This window comes from Bombina bombina, chromosome 1, assembly GCF_027579735.1.
Source record: "Bombina bombina isolate aBomBom1 chromosome 1, aBomBom1.pri, whole genome shotgun sequence".
NCBI lineage: Eukaryota > Metazoa > Chordata > Amphibia > Anura > Bombinatoridae > Bombina > Bombina bombina.
The window spans coordinates 545,450,365-545,473,933 of NC_069499.1; the positions used below are offsets into that span (position 1 = coordinate 545,450,365).

The following is a 23,569-nucleotide window of genomic DNA, read 5'->3' on the forward strand; positions in this document are numbered from 1 at the left end:
TGATCAGCGTTTGAGTTGTGTGCTGCAGGCTATCAAAGAGTCTGGGCTGAAGCTGAATAAAGAAAAATGTCATTTTAGGAAAACTGAATTATGCTACTTTGGGCATATCATCAACGGGGATGGCATCAAGCCGGACCCCGAGAAAATTCGGGCTATTGAACAGATGAAAAGCCCTTCTGATGTACATGAGCTGAGACAGATATTGGGCCTTGTAAATTACGTGGGCAAGTTTCTTCCAGATTTATCTACAGTTTTACACCCTATCACAGAGTTGCTTAAGAAAGATGTTGCCTGGGTCTGGGGACCCTCGCAAGAAAAAGCGTTCCTGCATGCCAAGTCCCTGCTGGGGTCTGCCCCAGTGCTGGGGTTCTACGACCCTTCAAAAAAGACTGTGGTTAGTGCTGATGCAAGCAGTTATGGGTTGGGGGCTGCACTCCTGCAGCTGAATGACAACAAACTACAGCCCATCGCCTACTGTTCCCGCACACTGACGGCTGCAGAGTTAAAATACGCTCAAATTGAGATAGTGCCTGGCTGCAGTTTGGGCCTGTGAACGCTTTCAGCGTTATCTAGTGGGTTTGGAGAAATTTAGTCTGGAAACTGACCACAAACCGCTAGTCCCTCTAATAAATTCTTATGACATTGACAAAACACCCTTGAGATGCCAGAGACTTTTAATGAGACTGCTCAGGTTCAATGTTCAGGCAGTGCATGTGCCGGGGAAACAACTGGTTGTGGCAGATACACTATCCAGGCTCCCGCTGGCTGCTGCTGAAGAATCCTCCACGGAATCGGATGTGAAAGTGTATGTTGATTCAGTTCTGGCCTCTAAGTCCATAAAGAATGAGACATATTTGGACACAGATCTGCAAGAAGTTATAAGGTACATAAGAGAAGGCTGGCCCGAGAGTCGGGCAGCCTGGATGTCTTTAAGTGCTTACCAGCCAGAGAGGTCGCAGCTCATGGAGCTGGAGGGGTTGGTGCTGTTCCAAGACCGCATTGTAATTCCTGTCAGCATGAGGAAAGAGATGTTAAACAGGATTCATGATGGCCACTTAGGCATTACAAAGTGCAGAGAGAGAGCAGCTACAGCTGTGTGGTGGCCTGGGATCAGTTCCGACATTGCAAATCACGTGTCTAAATGTGCCTTTTGCCGGGAACACCGGCCTACTCAGAGAAGGGAGCCCTTGATGTCTACTCCGCTGCCTGCGGGGCCGTGGCAGAAAATAGCTGCTGATTTGTGTGAACTGCACGGGAAAAAGTTTCTTGTTGTGATCGACTACTATTCCAGGTATTTGGAAATTGCACCCCTGAATGATATCACAAGTCAGGCCGTTATCATTCGCCTGAAGAGCTTGTTCGCCCGCTGGGGCATTCCAATGGAGCTGGTGAGTGATAATGGTATGCAGTTCGCTTCTACAGAGTTCAGTGCTTTCAGCAGGGAATATGATTTTGTACATTCCACGTCAAGTCCACATTATCCGCAGGCCAACGGAATGGCTGAAAGGGCAGTTCAAACAACAAAATTCATTCTAAAGCAATCTGAGCCGTACCTAGCCCTCTTGTCATACAAGGCGACGCCCATTCAAGCCACCGGGTTTAGCCCGGCACAGCTGATGCTAGGACGCCAGATTCGCACCACTTTACCCTCAGTGGGTGTCTTCAAGCCGCCTGGCCCTGTTCCTCGGGACGAAGTCCTTAGGAGGGATGAAGAGGCCAAAAAGGGTTATCGTTTCTTCTACGACAGGAGACATTCTGTCAGGCCTTTACAGGAACTGAAAGTGGGCCAAAGTGTCAGAATTAAACTGGATGATGAGAAGAAATGGAAGACGCCTGCTACGGTAGTGGGCCGCTCTCCAGAACCAAGGTCTTACACAGTCCTTACAGAGGGAGGGACGGTTACACGCCGTAACCGAAGATATCTTCAGTCTGTACCTGAGAGTCTGGAACCGGATACCTCAGTACCACCGCCGGTGGGATCCCCTGTTCTAAGAGAGGTGCCTTCCCCTCAGCAAGATCACAGTGGGGATATATCTTTGCCTCCAGCAGACTCTTGTTCACCATCTTCTGTATCAGAGGACAGTTCATGCAAAGTTACATCAAGCGGAAGAGTGGTGAAACTTCCGGCCCGATACAGGGACTGACTTTAGCTAGAACAGTGACCGGAAGTATGGGCAGAATAATCCCATGGTCACTGTGGACTAGGGTAGTCTACCCCGATGTCCAAGTCAGGATGTAATTTATTTGTTCATGTTTTCTAATCTATCTGTTTTTATAATGTTCAAACACAAAAATGTTGTTGTATACCCTGTTGGTGTACCTTGTTATTTATTATATGCAAATGTATGCTTTGCCTTTGAAAAAGGGGAAGATGTGATGAGAGCAGGATGTGATGTCACTAGTATGTGGGCGGGGCTTAGGTCCGGTGTCTGTGTCGCAGTTAGTTTAGTACAATCAACCTGACTAGATGTGTATTGTTATGCTCTGCAATAAAATAGAGTTGTACCATCATTGCTGTGTCCTGCATATGTCCTGCATCTCATGACAATGGCGATCTCAGATGTACCCTCCCAGGGCGCTGAATTGGAGGGTATGGAGGTCCTATCCAAAGGCGAACTTTCTGACTCAGAAAGTGTCTTGCCACCGACAGATTCAGAAGTGGTTTCCTTTTAGGTTTAAGCTGGAACACCTCCTCCTGTTATTGAGGGAGGTTTTGGTGACTCTGGACGACTGCAATTCTATTGTGGTTCCTCCAGAAAAATTGAGTAAGTTGGACAGATATCTAGAAGTCCCTTCTTATTCTGATGTTTTTCTAGTTCCTAAGAGAACTTCAGAGATTATTGCTAAGGAATGGGAGAGACCAGGTATTCCATTCTCTCCTCCCGTTTTCAAGAAGATGTACCCTATAGCAGACACTATCAGGGATTCTTAGCAGATGGTCCCTAAGGTGGAAGGAGCTATCTCCACCTTGGCTAAGCGAACTACTATTCCTATCAAGGATAGTTCTGCTTTTAAAGACCCTATGGATAAGAAATTGGAGGGTCTTCTTAAGAAGATCTGTGTTCATCAGGGGTTGTTATTACAACCGGCAGCCTGCATTGTTACGGTTACAAGTGCGGCTGCTTATTGGTTTGATGCTCTTAAAACTGAGACTTTTTTGGAAGAGATACACGATAGAATTAAAGCTCTTAAATTAGAAAATTAATTTATTACGGATGCTTCTCTGCAGATTACCAACTTGGCGGCTAAGCGTTCGGGTTTTTCCATCTTAGCACGCAGAGCCTTATGGTTGAAATCTTGGTCTGCGGATGTGTCATCCAAGTCTAAGCTTCTGGCTATTCCTTACAAGGGAAAGACCCTGTTCGGTCCTGACTTGAAGGAAATTATTTCTGACATCATGGGAGGCAAGGGTCATCTCCTACCTCAGGATAAAAGATCCAAACAGAGATGTTGACAGAGTAATTTTCGTTCCTTTCGAAATTTCAAAGGAACCCCCCTTCCTCTTCCTCTAAACAGGAGGGGAACTATTCTCAAGCCAAGTCTTCCTGGAGACCCAACCAGTCTTGGAACAAGAGTAAACAATCCATCCAAGAAACCGGCAGCTGCTCCCAAGTCCGCATGAAGGGCTGACCCCTTATCCGGGACCAGATCTAGTAGGGGGCAGACTTTCTTCATCCAGGTTTGGATAAGAGATGTTCAGGATCCCTGGGCATTAGAGAGAGTGTCTCAGGGATACCATCTGGAATTCAGAAATTCCTTCCCCAGAGGAAGGTTTCTTCTTTCTTGATTGTCTGTAGACCAGATAAAAAGAGAGGCGTTCTTACACTGTGTAAGAGACCTCTCCTCCATGGGAGTAATTTGCCCGTTTCAATTCAGGGACAGGGGTTTTTATTCAAATCTGTTTGTAGTTTCCAAAAAGGAGGAAACTTTCAGACCTATATTAGACCTCAAGAATCTAAACAAGTTTCTCAGAGTTCCATCTTTCAAGATGGAAACTATTCATACCATTCTTCCATTGATCCAGGAGGGTCAATTTATGACAACGGTGGATCTAAAGGATGCATATCTTCATGTTCCTATTCACAGAGATCATTACAAGCTCCTGAGGTTTGCCTTTCTGGAGAAACATTTTCAGTTTGTGGCTCTCCCTTTCCGTGTGGCCACGGCGCCCAAAATTTTTACAAAGGTTCTGGGGTCTTTATTGGCGGTTCTAAGGCCGCGGGGCATCGCAGTGGCGCCTTATCTGGACGATATACTGATCCAGGCATCATCATTTCATCTGGCAAGGTCCCATACCGACATTGTGCTTTCATTCCTAAGGACCCATGGGTGGAAGGTAAACCTGGAAAAGAGTTCTTTAGTTCCTCGGACAAGAGTATCCTTTCTGGGAACTCTAATCGGCTCTATTTCAATGAAGATTTTTCTGACGGAGGTCAGAAAGTCAAAGATTCTGAATACATGTTGGCTCATTCAGTCCAATCCTCGTCCGTCAGTGGCTCAGTGCATGGAGGTAATCGGATTGATGGTGGCGGCAATGGACATCGTTCCGTTTGCTCGTTTTCATCTCAGGCCTCTGCAATTAAGCATGCTCAGGCAGTGGAATGGGGATTATACAGATTTATCTTCTCAAATAAATCTAGATCAGGAGACAAGGGAGTCTCTTCTATGGTGGTTGTCGCTGGATCATCTATCCCAGGGGACATGCTTCCGCAGACCCTCATGGGTGATAGTGACAACAGATGCCAGCCTGTTAGGATGGGGAGCAGTTTGGAACTCCCTAAGGGCTCAGGGTGTATCTCCTTCCCATCAATATCCTAGAGTTGAGAGCACTATGTAATGAGCTTCAGGCTTGGCCTCAGTTGGCTTCGGCCAAATTCATCAGGTTCCAGTCAGACAACATAACGACAGTAGCCTACATCAATCATCAGGGAGGAACAAGGAGTTCCTTAGCGATGATAGAAGTAGCCAAGATAATACAGTGGGCAGAGTCTCACTCCTGCCATCTGTCAGCGATCCACATCCCAGGGGTGGAAAACTGGGAAGCAGATTTTCTGAGCAGACAGACATTTCATCCGGGAGAGTGGGAACTCCATCTGGAAGTTTTTTCCAATCTGATTCCCAGATGGGGCAGGCCGGAGTTGGATCTCATGGCATCTCGCCGGAATGCCAAGCTTCCGAGATACAGGTCCAGGGATCCTCAGGCAGAGCTGATAGATTAGAAAGATGTACAGAGGGTGACTCCTAGTGCAGATTAGTAAGCAAAGTGTGTACCCACCAGCTTGACCCTTCAGAGATATACTCACAAAGTATAAAGCACACTGTAGTGCTAATGGAGCAAGCTGGGTATATTACAGTGGACCAGCGCACATACCACTCCGGTAATGAATAGTCCAAGATGTTTTGAAGTGCTCAAAAGAGAAAAAAGGAGACTCCAGAAATATATATAAAAAACACTTTATATAATAATATAACAGTGTACAATAAAAAATCAGTAAAATACGCTACGCGTTTCTCAGAGCTGACCACTCTGTTTCCTCAGGCAAGTAATACTGATCTAAAACTGAAGTCTCCTATTTATACATCCTCAAATCAATTAAAACATTGGTCACACCCAATTTACCAATTACTTATGCAAATGTTGCTATGGTAACCTTCACAATACAAACTGACTTAACTTAATGCCAGTATAGAAATATATAGCACATTTTGTGCACAGATTTACTTTAAAACGTTTAGCTAGTATCAAAACAGGTGTGTAGCAGATAATACAATGTATCTCATCAACATTTAGAAAGAAAACATATACAATGTCCACAATAACATTTCAACAAAAAAACAAATACAACATCCATATAGTTAGTTCATAACTTATCAACGATCTCTCTTTATGAATGTAGATGCACTATTTGTTTATACGTCATATGGTTAATAACTTCTTTATTTTCTGAGGATTTATTCCTTACTCATAATGCAAGGTTTTATTTATTTGTTAGAAGCGCCTAACTACTTTGTTTAATCATGTATGTGACTGCTAGCTTGTGGGCGTGTATCGTTAACCTATCCCACACTTCCATATGTATGGGTGATGGCTAGTGGGCGTGTATCATTTATCGCCGATCTTCAAGTGAAATACCTCAACTTTATTCCCAATATATTCTTACCTCTTTTAGCATGGTTTCCTACAGTAAACGGTTTTTACGTTCCCTAAGTTGTTGTGTCATGCTTATTGTAAGCTGGTGTCATGAAGAGCTTCGTCTATTTGTTTAAGCTCCCTCTCTAATTTCCCAATGCCGTATGTGTAGGGTATGGCCCGTGGGCGTATAGCACCAACCAATCCCACATCACTATGTACGTGAGTAACGGCTTGTAGGCGTGTATCGTCTATTGTCAGAAAAAATGAACAATCTCAACTCTATTTAAAATGTAAAAGTCTCTTTTCCGGTTCCTCACTAAACTCCTCAAACCTCCTCAAGGTAGCAGCTATAATTTGTTATTGGGTTTGTGGTTGCACGTCTATGATTTCACATACCCGGCAGCTGATCAATGAACTACATTGCTGTTGGGATGTTAATATCACCCTATAGCTATATTTGAGGAAGCATCGGCCAATCTATGCGGCCCTATGATACCGCTTCTCAAAAAAGGGGGCAGATCCTATCATCACAGTACTAGGCAATTTTTGCTAAGATGTCATGTTAAAAATAATGCCAACCTCGTTATCGTTGTGCTACAATCTACCAAGTGCATATACACATATGCCAATAAATCTAAATTCAATGTAATTGTTATATAGTTTTAATATATTCATATATAGTAGAATTATTATTAACCTATATTGTATTTATGAATCAAGCCCCATAAGAAATAAATTATGTATACCCATGTCTTTAAATAATTCTGTGCCAAAGTATATGAATTATTATACTTGTCTATATGAAAAACGTGTATGGAGAAAAAAAGCACTCAGTGCTTTATAGGTCTTGAAATTATTATTATTCGTGAATTCAAAGTTGAGATATTTCACTTGAAGATCGGCGATAAATGATACACGCCCACTAGCCATCACCCATACATATGGAAGTGTGGGATAGGTTAGCGATACACGCCCACAAGCTAGCAGTCACATACATGATTAAACAAAGTAGTTAGGCGCTTCTAACAAATAAATAAAGCCTTGTATTATGAGTAAGGAATAAATCCTCAGAAAATAAAGAAGTTATTAACCATATGACGTATAAACAAATAGTGCATCTACATTCATAAAGAGAGATCATTGATAAGTTATGAACTAACTATATGGATGTTGTATTTGTTTTTTTGTTGAAATGTTCTTGTGGACATTGTATATGTTTTCTTTCTAAATGTTGACGAGATACATTGCATTATCGTTAAACGTTTTAAAGTAAATCTGTGCACAAAATGTGCTATATATTTCTATACTGGCATTAAGAAAAGTCAGTTTGTATTGGGAAGGTCACCATAGCAACATTTGCATAAGTAATTGGTAAATTGGGTGTGACCAATGTTTTAATTGATTTGAGTATGTATAAATAGGAGACTTCAGTTTTAGATCAGTATTACTTGCCTGAGGAAACAGAGTGGTCAGCTCTGAGAAACGCATAGCGTATTTTACTGATTTTTTATTGTACACTGTTATATTATTATATAAAGTGTTTTTTATATATATTTCTGGAGTCTCCTTTTTTCTCTTTTGAGCACTTCAAAACATCTTGGACTATTCATTACCGGAGTGGTATGTGCGCTGGGCCACTGTAATATACCCAGCTTGCTCCATTAGCACTACAATGTGCTTTATACTTTGTGAGTATATCTCTGAAGGGTCAAGCTGGTGGGTACACACCTTGCTTACTAATCTGCACTAGGAGTCGCCCTCTGTATATCTTTCTACTTTTTCAGATGATTTTGGGAATCTACTAAGAGGAGCTGCCCTTGCATTTTGATGGGACACTGCTAAGTTTCCAGACTGCTCATCTAGGCATTATCTTTGCCTTAATTATATGCGAGTATAAAATCTATATCTCATTCTATCTATTCCAATATATACTGGCTAAACTAGGAGGCGCCCTTTCTTTTTGTTTCATTAAAGCTGATAGATTCCTTGGCAGTTCCTTGGTCTTTCAGCCTAGCTTATGTATTCCCTCCGTTTGCTCTCCATCCCCGGGTGATTGCTCGAGTCAAACAGGAGAGGGCATCAGTGATCCTCATCGCTCCTGCATGGCCTCGCAGGATTTGGTATGCCGATCTGGTGGACATGTCATCTCAGCCACCGTGGAAGCTCCCATTGAGGAAAGACCTTCTCATTCAGGGTCCCTTCCATCATCCGAATCTAGTTTCTCTGCAGCTGACTGCTTGGAGATTGAAAGCTTAGTTTTATCTAAGCGAGGTTTTTCTGTTTCGGTCATAGATACTTTAATCCAGGCACGTAAGCCTGTTAAGAGGAAAATTTACCATAAGATATGGCGTAAATATCTTTATTGGTGTGAATCCAAGGGCTACTCATGGAGTAGGGTTAGGATTCCCAGGATTTTGTCTTTTCTCCAAGAAGGATTGGAGAAGGGGTTATCAGCGAGTTCCTTAAAGGGACAGATTTCTGCTTTATCTATTTTCAGATGTACAATCTTTTTGTCAGGCTCTGTCTAGAATCAGGCCTGTATTTAAACCAATTGCTCCTCCTTGGAGTTTAAATTTAGTTCTTAGTGTTCTTCAAGGGGTTCCGTTTGAACCTATACATTCCATAGATATTAAGTTATTATCTTGGAAACTGTTATTTCTGGTTGCTATTTCTTCTGCTCAAAAAGTATCTGAGCTTTCGGTATTACAATATGATTCTCCTTATCTTTATTTTTCATGCGGATAAGGTGGTGTTACGTACTAACCCTGGTTTTCTTCCTAAGGTTGTTTCAACCAAGAATATTAATCAGGAGATTGTTCTTCCTTCTTTGTGTCCTATTCCTAGCTACTTCTAAGAAGGAACGTCTGTTGCATAATTTAGACGTAGTCCGTGCTTTAAAGTTTTTTATTTACAAGCGACTAAGGATTTTCGACAAACGTCTTCTCTGTTTGTTTGTTTTTCTCAGGGAAACGTAGGGGTCAGAAAGCTACTGCTACCTCTTTCTTTTTGGCTGAAGAGTATCATCCGTTTTGCATATGAGACTGCTGGACGGCAGCCTTCTGAACGAATTACGGCTCATTCCAATAGGGCTGTGACTTCCTCATGGGCATTCAAAAATGATGCTTCTGTTGAGCAGATTTGCAAAGCTGCAACTTGGTCGTCTCTTCACACTTTTTCCAAATTTTACAAATTTGATACTTTTGCCTCTGCTGAGGCTGCTTTTGGGAGGAAAGTTCTTCAAACAGTGGTGCCTTCCGTTTAGGTTCCCTGTCTTGTCCCTCCCTTTTCATCCGTGCACTATAGCTTTGGTATTGTATCCCACAAGTAAGGATGAAATCCGTGGACTCATCATGTCTTTTAAAAAGAAAAGAATATTTATGCTTACCTGATAAATGTATTTCCTTTTAGACACGATGTGTCCACGGCCCGCCCTGTTCTATGAGACAGGTTATTATTATTATTTTTTTGTTAAACTTCAGACACCTCTGCACCTTGGCTTTTCCTTTCTCTTCCTAACTTTGGTCGAATGATTGGAGTGGGAAGGAAGGGAGGAGCTATATATACAGCTCTGCTGTGGTGCTCTTTGCCTCCTCCTGCTGACCAGGCGGCGATATCCCACAAGTAAGGATGAAATCTGTGGACTCATCGTGTCTAAAAATAAATAAATTTATCAGGTAAGCATAAATTTTCTTTTACAGTTTTGTAAAAGGAAACACAAAAACAGCAGTTGTGTGTGTGTGTGTAATAAGTAATTGTTTTCTTACATCCCAGCTATGCTAATCTGTTTAGCTAATTTATAAAAGTTGTTAAAAAAATATGTACATTTGCCATTTTAATCTGAAATTGCACACATGCCCCTGTTACTTATCTTAGAACATAAATAGAAAGTTATTGGTTGGAAGGCTCAATGCACTTGCTGGCCTGTTAAATGAGATGTCCCCATACTGCAGGATAGTTCTTTTGAATTTTACAGTCAAAGATACAAAAGCTTCTCAGGTTACAGAAGGGTTAAGGTGTTGAAATATTATAGAACATTGTATTACTGCAGTAAGGAGTTAATATGAAGTCTTGAAAACTCTTTATCCATTGCTGTCTCAGGAGAGAAAACAGTATGGGCCTTTCAGTTTTAGGAATCATGCTAACCAATTGAATGCATACATTGTTTGTCAATACACCCTGGTCACTTTGGATATTTTCTTATTTTGTTCTTACAGACCAGAAGACTGGAAACAAAAACATTTCAGCTTGGCTTAATTTGTTTGCAGATCTTGATCCACTTTCAAACATAGGTTCTGTAACGCAAGCACATGATGACAATTTCAGTGCGTGATAGATGACAACAAATGAAAGGGATGCTGAATCCTGTGTGCAAATAAATCAAATGGACACAATCATTTCGTAACTATTGTGCTGCATTGTTGTTTTTTTATGGACACAAACTAAGAATAAAAAAAAATGCCACCTTCTTAAAGAAAGATCTTACTTAATCCAAAAACTTGTCTTTTATTTATGTTACTAATTTATTGATACCTCAGAGACTATACTTGTTCATTTATTGTTAGAAGAAAATGTTTTTCTTCTTAAAAGGGAAGAGTCCACAGCTGCATTCAATACTTTTGGGAATTCAGAACCTGGCCACCAGGAGGAGGCAAAGACAGCCCAGCCAAAGGCTTAAATACCTCCCCCACACCCCTCATCCCCCAGTCATTCTTTGCCTTTCGTCACAGGAGGTTGTCAGAGAAGTGTCAGAAGTTTGAGATAGTCTCTTATGAAGGATAGTACTCTTCGAAATGGGACTGGAGTTTTAAGTAATCCTGTCAGCCTCTCAGTTAGAGTCCGGAGATACAGGGAGAATTTTCCTGCAAACCCATCCCTACTTATATATATATATATATATATATATATATATATATATATATATATATATATTAATTATATTTTTATTGAGGTTTCAGAAAAACAGAACAGGAAAGAAAAACAATAAAACAATTTTTTACAGTTAATGCGAGGTGGTACATGTGGAAAAAGATTACACAAAATAAAATTGTCATCTATACTAGAGCACAAAATATAGTCCATGAGGCACCTGGACTATCTTAGGACCAACCTCATTTTACTGTTTAAGAATTCCCCAATAGACAAGAGGCCACTCATGGACCTTAGTGTATTCTTTTTTAATTAATAAGGGGAAGCTAATGAAATTGAAATTAAAGAAAAGCCACTCTTGGGCCATAGTGCTATGATACAAAATTAACCATGAAATGCATAGCTGAAATACATCAAAAGCTAAGATATGATTATACGTAATATGTAATATTTCTACTTATCAGAATATCACCCTTAAATCCACCCTTTCTAATGTGGCTTACAGAGGGGTAGGTAGTAAAACTGAATGACCTTTATGTCTTTAAGCATTAAACAGCATACAAACAGATGTCTTAACTAGATGGCTTACTACTGAACATACAAGTTATCCCACAACAAGTATTAATGCAAGCTTTATCTGGTGAGTAAGAAATCGTAATGGGGCTAACTATATATATACATTAGCATTATACTGGTATATTAAAAATATCTGGGAAAGGTAAGGTATAACCCTAGAAGTATACATGCTGCTAGACGTAGGCATACAATAACTGAGGGGCAAAAATGTCATAATATGAACAGACATTATACCGTTTTTAAAAGCTTGTAGTTGCCTCTGCATATGTAAATAGAAACATACCGCCCTTTTTGTCTATAATAATGAGCTGCAGTCATCAATACCTATATAAGGAGTCTAAGAAGGTAATAACAATTGCTTATTATACTAACTAATCTCTGAGTTAAGCTCTGACTATGTGCAAGAAGTTAGAGAAATCAATGCTAGGAAGATATGTTGTCATGCATATGAAGATCGTGATTCACCAGAGTCTCTTTAGAGTATCAGGAGAAGCTTCGTCATTGTAAAAAAGGCTCTGAACCAGATTCCATATTATGTTAAATTGTCAACCTTGGTAATTGTGCTGTCGTTATCCATAGTGAGTTGGTGCATAGGGGGGAAATATACCGGGGGAGGAATCAGTCAAACACTTCTAACGGTTAAAAAATTGCACCTTATAAACAACCACCAGCAACAACCAAAGTCCCAGGTCAGTACGTGCCTTGTGCCCATCAAGTCCAGGTAGGCAATATTGGCTCTCCCAACTTCCAGCCCCTAGCAGAAGCATAGTGTCAAATGTCTCGCCAATCCCTACTTATATTAACAGCTCCTTGGTAATCAGCGTTGACGAGTTTTGCTGCCTACCATTCTTCACTCAAGTCCATGTCAGAAGCGAGGCTACTATCTGTCACACTTGAAGGGCCGTGTTCCTGTTCCACTGCGTAGATTCTGGTAAGATCATTTCATTTTATTTCAATATGAAATGTATCGTTAAAGAAACAAGGTAGGGTCCCAGTGGACCCCTTTTATCTTTAATGAGGAATCATGGGTTAATATCTCCTGAGGGGGGATATTGAACAGGGGGGACTTTAATCATGTTTGTTATGCGATTCTATCTGCAATGTGTAGCTATACTTAGGCTCACAGCCTTTATGGAACATAACGGCCTTATTTTAATGACGCAGTCTCTTAAGGTGGCGCGCCCTTTTTGTGACTGGCACGGTGCACCTCATCATGGGTGCGGTTACGTTGTTTTTCACTTCCGTATGCTGACTGTGCTACCGAGAGAGTCTAGCTCGTGGGTTGTCTGGTTCACAGGAGGTGGTGAGTGCCCCAGCCATTGGGGGTGTCAAGGTGTGCCAGTTAGTTTTGTATTTTTGTAATCCCAAGGTTATGGATGATTCTGATATACGCAACACGGATGCCTCCGATACGGAGGATGTGTCTTGTGATGAATATGAAATGGCCCGGGTAATTAATGCCCATCAGTTATGTCTCGGGTGCCGTTCTAGAGTACTCTCTTCTCCTGAATCTAGGCGCTTAGAGTGCATTGAGCCATCTGCCTCCAAGGTTTCCATGACCTGTGAGGCGTGTGCCCAAGACCCTTTCTCGGCTAAGCCCACGGGTGTCCCTATGGCCTTCATTCCTTCTCTGGAGAGTGGCTTGTTTCCGTCGGAGGTTACGGCACGGTTCCGCATGACCATTTATATGGCACCGTCTCATTTATATCACCCAAGTGAAGTATTTCTGAGATATTAACCTAGGCCCATCGAGCGTGAGATCGCCCGATTCAGTTCGGCCTTCTGGGGAAACGTTGGCCTCTGAGGCTTCATGGGCCCCAATCTCGGAGACAGGGTTTTCCAGTAGATCCAGCGAGGGATGATTTTGCCTTCCGTTATAGGCTGGCTCTCCTTCAGGTTCTTTTAAGACCTGTTTTGGCAATGTTAGATGATCCCAGTCCTAGTGGGCAGAGGGATCCAAGGCCTTAGAAGATGGATGGCAAAAAGGATATTGCGTTAGAGGATGAAGCAATCTCCTTATCGTCTTCATTTTGTTTGTTTTCGGTTCCATTTCTGAGCTTGGGTGAATGGAGCCTCTAATCGGCTGGTCCTGTTGTCGTTCTCATTCACCTTGGGCCTTCATTTTATTTGTGATCCGGATGGATGTGTTTGTTTTTTCCTTAAAGCTCAGGTCTGTTAGATTTTCATTTTTATGAACGTTCTTCTCTGGAACCGATACTTGCGACTAGAGGTCACGTGGGCACTCCCTCGTGAGTTGCACACTTTTTGAATATTAGAATTTTTTGTTTTCTAGTTCAGTTATCGATCCTTGGGGACACATTTTTCTTGGACCTTGAACAGTTCCAGAGTGTCCTTATACCAGGCTGGTACTGGTCGGCGCTTTTTCAGCTGTTACCAGGGTTCATGTCACCTTCGTGGTGCATAGAATGCCTTGTGGCCTATGCTATGGACTCCGGGTTCGGATCCTACCAAAGTATGAGACTTGTGGTTTATATGCAACTTCTCTGGATGGACGGTTGTGTGGGCCAATCAATGGTTCCCTGCCTACTGTGGGACCTACGGCTCCAGCGTTTGCCTGCTCAAGGTTGTTTTCCTTGAATAATAGCTTCTTCGAACTCTTTGACTGTTGTCTATTCCATCTAATACCCTTGGTCGGACTACGGTCTTTGACGATCGGGTGCATTGTGGCCTCGATATTATGCTAGCCTTGGGGTTTGTCAGTAGAGGTGTCGAGGTTGGGTACAGATGGCCACCCTTCAAGGGTCAGGCAGTTGTCCATTTTCCTTGATACTCCGTTTGGGGTTTCGTGGGTGGTGCGTTAATTCTCTGAGATAGCAGCAGGGCCCTGGGTTATCATTTGCCTTCGGGTATTGATGTTACCCTGCCTGTGCGTGTGTGTCACGTGTTGCCGCTTGACTATGAGATTTCTTGTGATCCATTTGCACTGGGTACTGATTTTCAGTCTGTGCAGGAGTCCATTGTGACTCTTGGGTTTGAGGCTATTCCAGATCGTCAAGTCTACAGACCTTGGAGGAGGCAGTATAGAGTTCTTTCGGATATCGGATATTTTGATCGACCATTGTCGAGGACTCTGGCCTTGGTGCAGGTCTCTCTCCATGGATGGGTGTGGACGGTTCGGTTCGCACTTGAATTTCCCATAGTACCTTAGGGTATGGTATGGGGTTAGGGACATGAGGGGTTCCTCGAGTCTTTAGGGGCCATGTTCCCTGTGTATGGATCCTTCTTTTTTGGTCCTTGTTTTCTAGGGAGTTTGTCTCCCTGGGAGTTACTTTTGAGACTACCATGGGTTGTTCTATAGATGTTGAGTGGAGAAAGTTTCTTTGGATTTCCTGGGCTCTGCTTCCTTTTTTGGGGGGCAGATGCAGTACTTATCTTTGGCCGGTTACCTTCTTGGGAGTCGTGACCCGTGGGGCAGACGCCTCGAAGGTTGTTTGGGCCTGACAGACTCTAGGTCTGAGTGGTCTCTAGTTCGGCTTTGCCAGTGGTGTAACTGATGTGCAGTTACCTAGGCTCTGGTTTTTTCTCCCATGTCGTTTGTACTTACATTATTTGGGTGTTGAGTAATTCAGGCTGTGGTACCTTTTGAAGGGGCCGCCTTTTGTACCCACCCGTTATTGCATTCAGTGTCCTCTAACTTGGGTATTGTTTTCCCAAAAGTAATGAATGCAGCTGTGGACTCTTCCCTTTTAAGAAGAAAAACATAAATTATGCTTACCTGATAATTTTATTTTCTTCTGAAGGGAAGAGTCTACAGCTCCCGGCCGTGTTTTTATCTCTGAGGCGGCTGTAATTTTTTGTTCTTCTGGCACCTTTTTTTCACCTTGATATTTCTCCTACTGTTCCTTGTTCCCTTAGCTGAATGTCTGGGGGATTAGGGGAGTGGGGGAGGTATTTAAGCCTTTGGCTGGGGTCTCTTTGCCTCCTCCTGGTGGCCAGGTTCTGAATTCCCAAAAGTAATGAATGCAGCTGTGGACTCTTCCCATCTGAAGAAAAATAAATTATCAGGTAAGCATAATTTATGTTTTTAATTTTTGCAGAATCTCAAAATTGATCAGCATAGCTTTATTATACACTTTTTAGTTTACTTAATTCCGTATCCCATGCAAAATTGATTACATAGGATGGTACATGGCTAACTACTAAGTTTGTTACAATGAAAATATTTAGAATAATTACATTGCCCATTTTCTTATTTTGACATAAATGACTTGTATGTAAAAGTGTATTGCACAATTAATAATGAAATAGAACTTAAATGCATGGCAATAATTTTTAGAAAATCATAAATGCAATAAAGTTTGCTTTTAGGAAAACGAGAATCTCAGGTTTCTTTCTGTGGAGCATTCTTATATCTTAGTGGTTTTAACCAATATGTTGTTTATTTTAAAGGATCTATTCTAGCTTTGATAAAAAAATAAAATGTGTAATTTATATTACTTTATTGGTATGAGCACTTAGCAATTTATATTTGCTGGATATTTAGCTTGTATAGACAGGGTTTACAATCAATGTAACACAATTCTTAATCTGTTCCACATTACCACCTAGACACAAAGATTGACCTATCATACATGTGCATATGATGATTAGGAAGTCTAAACCTTTTCTCAAGATATTCTTTACTATGTCCAAAGCCATAAGTGAAGATATGGTTTCCTTGTTCAGTCTTCTAGACCTGTCATTCAAATGCTTGAGTACATGGTATTATTTTGATGCCTTAAAGGAACATGAAACCCAAATTTTTTCTTTCATGATTTAGAAAGAGCATGCAATTGTAATCAACTTTCCAATTTACTTATATTATCTTATTTGCTTCATTCTCTTGATATCCTTTGTTGAAAAACATCTAAATAGGCTCATTAGCTGCTGATTAGTGGCTGCACATAGATGCCTCATGTGATTGGCTCACCCATGTGCATTGCTATTTCTTCAACAAAGGATATCTAAAGAATGAGCCAATAGTACTGTGCGTGTGCTGAGTACTTTAACTGTGTTTATCCCCTTTGCGGGGGTTAAATACATAGCATTACAGGGTTGCTTGTTTTAAAATGACATGCTCTAACAACTTATGAAAGAATAGCCCTTTACAGGTAAAGAGTACTAACGTAACCCCTTGCGCTAATTGGGAGTAGGTACTACGTCACACAGTACTACATTCAACACAGAGGAGCATACTGTGGTCCCCACTCTCAGCTTAGACAGCAGAGAGAGCAGCTGGGGGCAGAAAGCATCTGTCTTCATATGGTAAGGGAGCACTGATCATGCTCCCTTACTATATGAAGGCAGATCGAAGATCATTACAGAGAGTCTGTGTCACTCTCTTTAACTAACATTTGTTGGTGCCAAATGGGAGCGAAGGAGGGAGGCGGATGGGTGAACCAGTATTGAGGGGTGAAAGAGGAGCGGGGTTCTCTACACTACAGAAACATCATTGTAAAGAGAGAGGATGGGATGGGGCCCTACACTATGAGAAGTGATCATGAAGGGAGATAGCAAAAATCCAGACGGGTCCTATGGACTCTCATCACCCCAAAAGAAAGAAATGTACAGTGGGTATTGAAAAGAATCATCCCCCCCCCTTGAAAATCATGTTTTGTTGCTTTGCAGCCTGAAATAAAGACAGATACAGGTTTTGTTTATCCAGTTGTAATTACTCAGTGCAACTTATAACATTTAAGTGAAAGATATAAAAATAAAGACAATTCAAAAACAAATTACTTAGTTAGAAAAAGGATCACCCACTCTTAAAATGACTTGTAAACTCAATCAGGTGTAGCTAATCACCTTCTCAACGGCACACATAAAGCCATTTGACCTTCATCTGTGATCAGCTGTGGGCATATTAATTAGCTCAGCATGAAAAGAGCTTTCCTGGAGCACCTCAGTCCCTGGTAGTGCAACTGAAGCAAACACTCAACTATGGGGGGGGGGGGCAAGGCACTATCAAAAGATCTCTGGGATAAAGTTGTGGAGAGGCACAAGTCAGGAGATTGATGCAAGAAAATATCAAAGGCTTTATCAATGCCTAGAAACACAGACCAAGAGGTCCACATCAACTCTGAAGCAGTTGCAGGAATTTGACAGAGTGGTCATTGTGTGCATGTGACAACAATATCACAAATTCTCCACAAATGTGACTTGTATGGGAGGGTTGTAAAAAAAAAAAAAAAAGTCACTCGTCAAGACAGGCCACATGCAGTCACGACTGAGCCTTGCAATAACACACCTAGGAGATTCTGAGGCCACATGGAAAAAGGTGTTATGGTCAGAGGAGGTTAAAATTTAATTATTTGGCCTCAACACCAAACGCGCTATGTCTGGAGGAAATCCAATACAGCACACCATACCTACAGTAAAGCATGGAGGTGGTAATACCGCATTGAATATCTGTGGCATGACTTGAAGACTGCAGTCCACAAATGGTCACCATCAAATGTAACGGAACTGGAGCAGTTCTGCAAAGAAGAGTGGGCAAATATTGCACAGTCTAGATGTGCAAAGTTAGTAGAGACATATCCCAACAGACTAAAGGCTGTAATTAAAGCAAAAGGTGGTTCAACAAAATACTGACACAAGGGGGTGATCCTTTTTCCAACTCAGTAATTATGTTTTTCAATTATCTTTATTTTTGCCTGACGTGTTGGTGTTATATATTTCACTTGGATGTTATAAGTTGCACTGAGTAATTACAACTGGATAAACAAAAACGGTGTCTGTCTTTATTTCAGGCTGCAAAGCAACAAAATGAGATTATTTTCAAAGAAGGTGTTTTTGAGAACTAGGCATTCTACCTCCACACCATCAAATGATTCAAGGGTAGAGTCCATGGAAAAGAGATGACATCTGAATTATGTCTACATACCAAGGAAATAGGTTAGTTGAAAGTTCCAAGGGCAGACTAGAGCATCTGTCATGTTAACCCTTGGATTGCTTGACCTGTCGCAATAGACCTGAAGTTTGCAGTTCAATTTGGATGACATTAGATCTATTTCTGGAAGACCCCACCTCAGGACTAATTGATTAAACACGTCCTGATGAAGAGACCATTTTCCTGGAAGGGCTGACTGACTATTTAGGTAATTTGCTTCCCAATTGTTCATTCCTGGAATGTGAATGGGCAATAGGGTGCAGTGGTTTTCCTCTGCCCAAGACAGAATGTGAGATACCTCTTGCATAGCTAAGCGATTTCTAGCCCTTCCCTGATGATTGATGTACGCCACAGCAGTGAAGTCTTACTGAAACTGAATTAATTTTTCCTGCTTAAGAAGGGGTTGAGACTGAAGGGTTCGAAGATTCACATGAAGTTCTAGGATGTTGATAGGTAACCTCACCTCCTGAGGGGGCCATACTCCCTGCGCTTTTCTTGACTCCCAAACAGCGCCCCAACCCATCAGACTTGCGTCTGTAGTGACCACGGTCCAGATAGGTCAAAGAAATAAAGCTCCAAGTGTCAAATAGGGACTTTCCCTCCACTATGAGAGAGATAGTTTGACTGAAGAACTGAGTGCTATCTGTTTCATTTGGAAACAATCTTTTGACCACTGTTGAAGCATGGACAATTGGAGAGGATGAAGATGAAAGCGCGCAAAAGGCACTGCATCTGATGCTGCCACCATAAGACCCACTACTTACGTACATTGTGCTACAGATGGAGAATGAACCATCTGTTGGGAACTACAGGCAGTCTGTAGTTTGGTTCTGCAAGAATCTGTGAGAAACAAGCAGGTTTGAACAGTCTTTTATCACCCCTAGAAAAAACACCCTTGTGGCTGGAGATAAGTAACTTCTGAAGACACCGTTTTTTTTTCCCCTCTCATCCATGTTCCTGAAGAAAAGATACCATTCTGTAGGTATGAGCAGTAGCCAGAGAAAGAGTCTGAGCTTGGACCAAATATCATCCAAATAAGGGGCAATGAAGATTCCCTGTGCTCTTATTACTACTAAGAGAGCCCCTAATACCTTTGTGTAGATGCGAGGGGCTGTGGCCAAACCAAAGGGAGTGCCACACATTGGTAATGTTTGTTGAGTAAAGCAGATATTAGAAATTGGAAATGATCCTTTAAGTCTATAGTTGTCATAAATTGACCTTCCTAAACTAGAGGCAAAATGGTACGGATCATTTCCAGTTTGTAAGAAGGTACACAAATTTGTTCAGAGTTTTTTTAGGTCTAGGAAAGGACAGTAGGTGCCCTCCTTCTTTGGGACAATGAAGAGGTTGGAATAGAAACCCTGACCCTGTTGAGAGATTGGAACAGGTTGGATCACTTCTATGTCCTTGAAGTCTTAAACACATTGATCAAAGTCAGTCGCCTTTACAGGATCCTTTGGAACGTGAGACAGATGAAACCACCGTTGCCAGGGAGGTTAGGAGCAAAAGCCTATGCCTGTGATATAATATTGAGAACCCAGGGATCCTGAACTGGTCGAGACCAGTCCTTCTGAAACTGTCATGCCGCACCGCTCTATCTGTTGCTAGGGACGCGACGTCTACTACCTTGCTTATTGTCAGGGGCTGTCGGCTCCTGTTGCGTGTGGCGCTGACGTCATTGCCGTACGCTCCTCTCTGAAGCCCGTTGGGTCTCCCTGTGACGCAAATTCAGCGCCTATGTAAGTAGCTGCTTTGCAATCCATCACTGCCCAAGTATAGGTGTTACCTTGTGTGCTTCTGGGTTTGATTAATGTTTTCCGGATTGCCTTATCGTTTATGAACTCTGCCTGCCTGACTACTCTGCTTACTTAACCCCTCAAGTACTGATTGCCTCACAGTGTATGAACTCTGCCTGCCTACTCTGCTTGCTTACCCCTGAAGTACTGGATCACTATTCTGTTGCTGAACATTGCCTGCCTGACCACGCTGCCTGTTTATCCCTTGAACCTTTGGACTGCCTTACTGTTGCTGAACTCTGCCTGTCTGACCATTCTAGTGGTTTACCCTTGGACTGCTATTTTCTCTACCTGTTGCCGTCAAAGGCTATCCTGTTGCTCATCAGTCCTTCAAGTGGTTTTCCTTGCCTGTTGCCGCTAAAGACTACCCTGCCTATTTTAAGTACGGCTTGCCTCTTTTGCAAACTTTAACTTTCTCTGCTCTAGGATATTCACTTTCATTCCAACTCAATACCGGGATAAGAAGACTACTGGCCGAGTTAGGTCTGATAGTGGAATATCCCACGAGCATTACATTATACTTGGGCCATGGAGCCAAATGAGGTAGCAAGAGCAGTTTATCTTCAAGGACAGATAGGGACCCATACCACACAGTTGCAGAGTGTGGATGCCAAACTAGAGGCTATAACTGCTCAACTCTCTTCACTAGTCGCAGCCAGGAATACCGCTTCTGTTGTTTTACCGCCAGTCTCTGCTCCTAGTACGGTGGCTTCTTTCCCGCTTCTGGAAGTATACCCCAGATACCAAATATGAAGGTATTACTGATTGTAGGGGTTTTCTTAACCAGTGCAGGCTGCACTTCCACAATGATACTCACACCTTTCAGTCTCACCAGTCAAGGGTCAACTTTATCATTTCCTTACTAAAAGACAAGGGTCTCTCACCTTTTGGAACAGAAGGCTCCACTTCTGAACAATGCTGATGCATTTATTTCTGCATTTTCTTCTGTGTTTGGGACTTCTGGCCGTACTTCTGCTGCAGAATTTTCTCTCCTGGATCTCCACCAGGGCAATAGAACTGTGGCACAATTTGCCATTGAGTTTCACACCTTGGAACTTGAGATGGCAGTGCTTTCAATGCAGCCTTTAGGAGGGGTCTGCATGAACGCATCAAAGATGAACAAACTTATCATGATATTCCTTCTTCATTGGATGACTTTATAACTCTTTGTATCAGTCTAGACTCTCGCTTCCAAGAGAGACAAGCCGAGAGAGACAGAACTCAGAGACTCCTTCCCTCCCGTCCTTCAATGTGTCCGGTCTCTGCAGTATCCTCTACCCCTTCAACATCTCCAGCTACCCCAGTAGAGGAACCCATGGATCTTTCCTCCTTCAAACCCACAGAATCTGAAAGACAGAGAAGAAGGAGATTGAGACTATGTTTTTATTGTGGTTCAAACTCCTACCAACTGAAGAATTGTGACATTAGGTCTGGAAAAGCCAATGCTTAGAGGATAATACAGGGCTACCTCTAAGCATGATCACTACTAAATCCCCTCAGTCCTCTCGGATTCTGGTACCTGTTACCCTTACCTTCCTTCAGAATTCTGTCCACACTCACGCCTTTATTGATTCAGGGGCAGCTAGAAACTTTCTGGATCACTCTTTCATGATTCAAGCTGGCTTGCCTCTTCTACAGAAAAGACATTGTCTCAAAATGACTACTCTGGATAGCACCCCCTTGGTTCAGGCTTGATCCATTTTCAGTCAGCCCCCTGACCCTGACTCTGGGAGTCCTTCATACCAAACAGCTGCAATTCGAGGTCATTCATTCACCAGCTAAGCCTGTCTTCCTTGACTTTGTATACACAATCCACAGTTTGACTGGGCTGAAGGACAACTGGCCTTTCGGGGTACCTCCTGTTTCCACTCCTGCCTTGCTGAAGTCACTCCTTTGCTCTGCATCCCCATAGCCAGTCTTGAGACTCCTTCAAGCCTTCCCTCAGTAGTTGCAGACTTTTAGATGTGTTTGAGAAGAAAGCAGCCGACGTGCTGCCACCCTACCGTCCTTATGACTGCAAAATTGACCTCTTTCCTGGAGCCCCACTTCCTAAAGGGAGGACTTATCCACTCTCCAAGGCTGAAACCAAGTCCATGGAGGAATACATCTAAGAGAACCTTGCTAAAGGTTTAATTTGCCCTTCCTCCTCTCCTGCTGGGGCAGGCTTCTTTTTCGTCAGTAAGAAGGATGGTGGGCTCAGAACCTTTTTTCAACCATTTCTTTGATCACTGAACTGTATGACTCACTCCAGAATGCTCGCTTCTTCACTAAATTGTACTTACGTGGGACATACAATCTGATTCGTATCTTCCCAGGCCACGAATGGAAGACCGCCTTCAACTCAAGATCAGGGCATTACGAATACCTCATAATGCCCTTTGGGCTGTGTAACGCCCCTGCAGTCTTCCAGGCATTTGTCAATGATCTCTTCCCTGACCACCTCAATCGCACTGTCATCGTCTACCTGGATGACATCCTTATTTTTTCTTCCCCTCTGGAGGAGCATCATAGACATGTGAGACAGAGATAATTCCTTGGTAGCCAAACTAGAATAATGTGAGTCTGACCGAGTTCAGATCTAGTTCTTTGGTTATGTCATCTTGAAGGAGTGTTTTGCCATGGATCCTGCTAAACTCACCGCAGTTTTGGAATGGCCTCAACCTACATCATTAAAGGAATTACAGAGGTTCTGGGGGTTCTCTAATTATTACCGCAAGTTTATAAAAAACTTTTCTCAAACAGTCGCTGAACTCACTGAATTGATAAAACGGTTTTCTGTTTTGCTCCTGTGTTCCGCCATCCTGATCCTGACTTACAGATCACTTTAGAGGTTGACGCCTCTGAGATAGGGACTGGAGCAGTTATAACCCAAAGGGATCCTTTAACCTCCAAGCTGCACCCTGTAGCCTTTTCCTCTAAACGCTTTACTCCTGCAGAGAGTAATTACAACGTGGGTAATCGTGAACTCTTAGCCATTAAGATGGCCTTGACTGAATGGCGTTATTGGTTGGAGGGCACCGCCAATCCCATTCAGATTCTCACCGACCACAAGAATCTGACTTGCCTAGAGACTGCTCATCGACTCAATCCTCAACAGGCCAGGAGGGTCTTGTTCTTTTCCCATTTTAACTTTGTGGTCTCTTATCTTACTGCAACCAAAAGCAATTGATTCCTCTGAAGCTCCTATTGAACACATCATACCTCCCTCCTGTGTGGTTGCTCAACTAAATACCACCCTTCTTCAAAGACTGCAACATGTCTAGTCTAGAAAACCTCCTGAAGCCCCCATGGCTTCTGATATCCTTTTTG

General features: G+C 42.4%; 1 protein-coding gene across 1 annotated transcript in view; it reads left to right on the plus strand.

The window, feature by feature from the left end:
- The window catches only part of ICA1L (islet cell autoantigen 1 like), a 129,351-nt gene extending 118,888 nt beyond the window's left edge, over nucleotides 1-10,463 (plus strand). The window contains exon 12 of the mRNA XM_053713267.1: nucleotides 10,348-10,463. Within this exon, the coding sequence (XP_053569242.1) occupies nucleotides 10,348-10,463 (116 nt within the window). The remainder of the gene's footprint in view (nucleotides 1-10,347) is intronic.
- The last annotated feature ends 13,106 nt before the right edge of the window (nucleotides 10,464-23,569 follow it).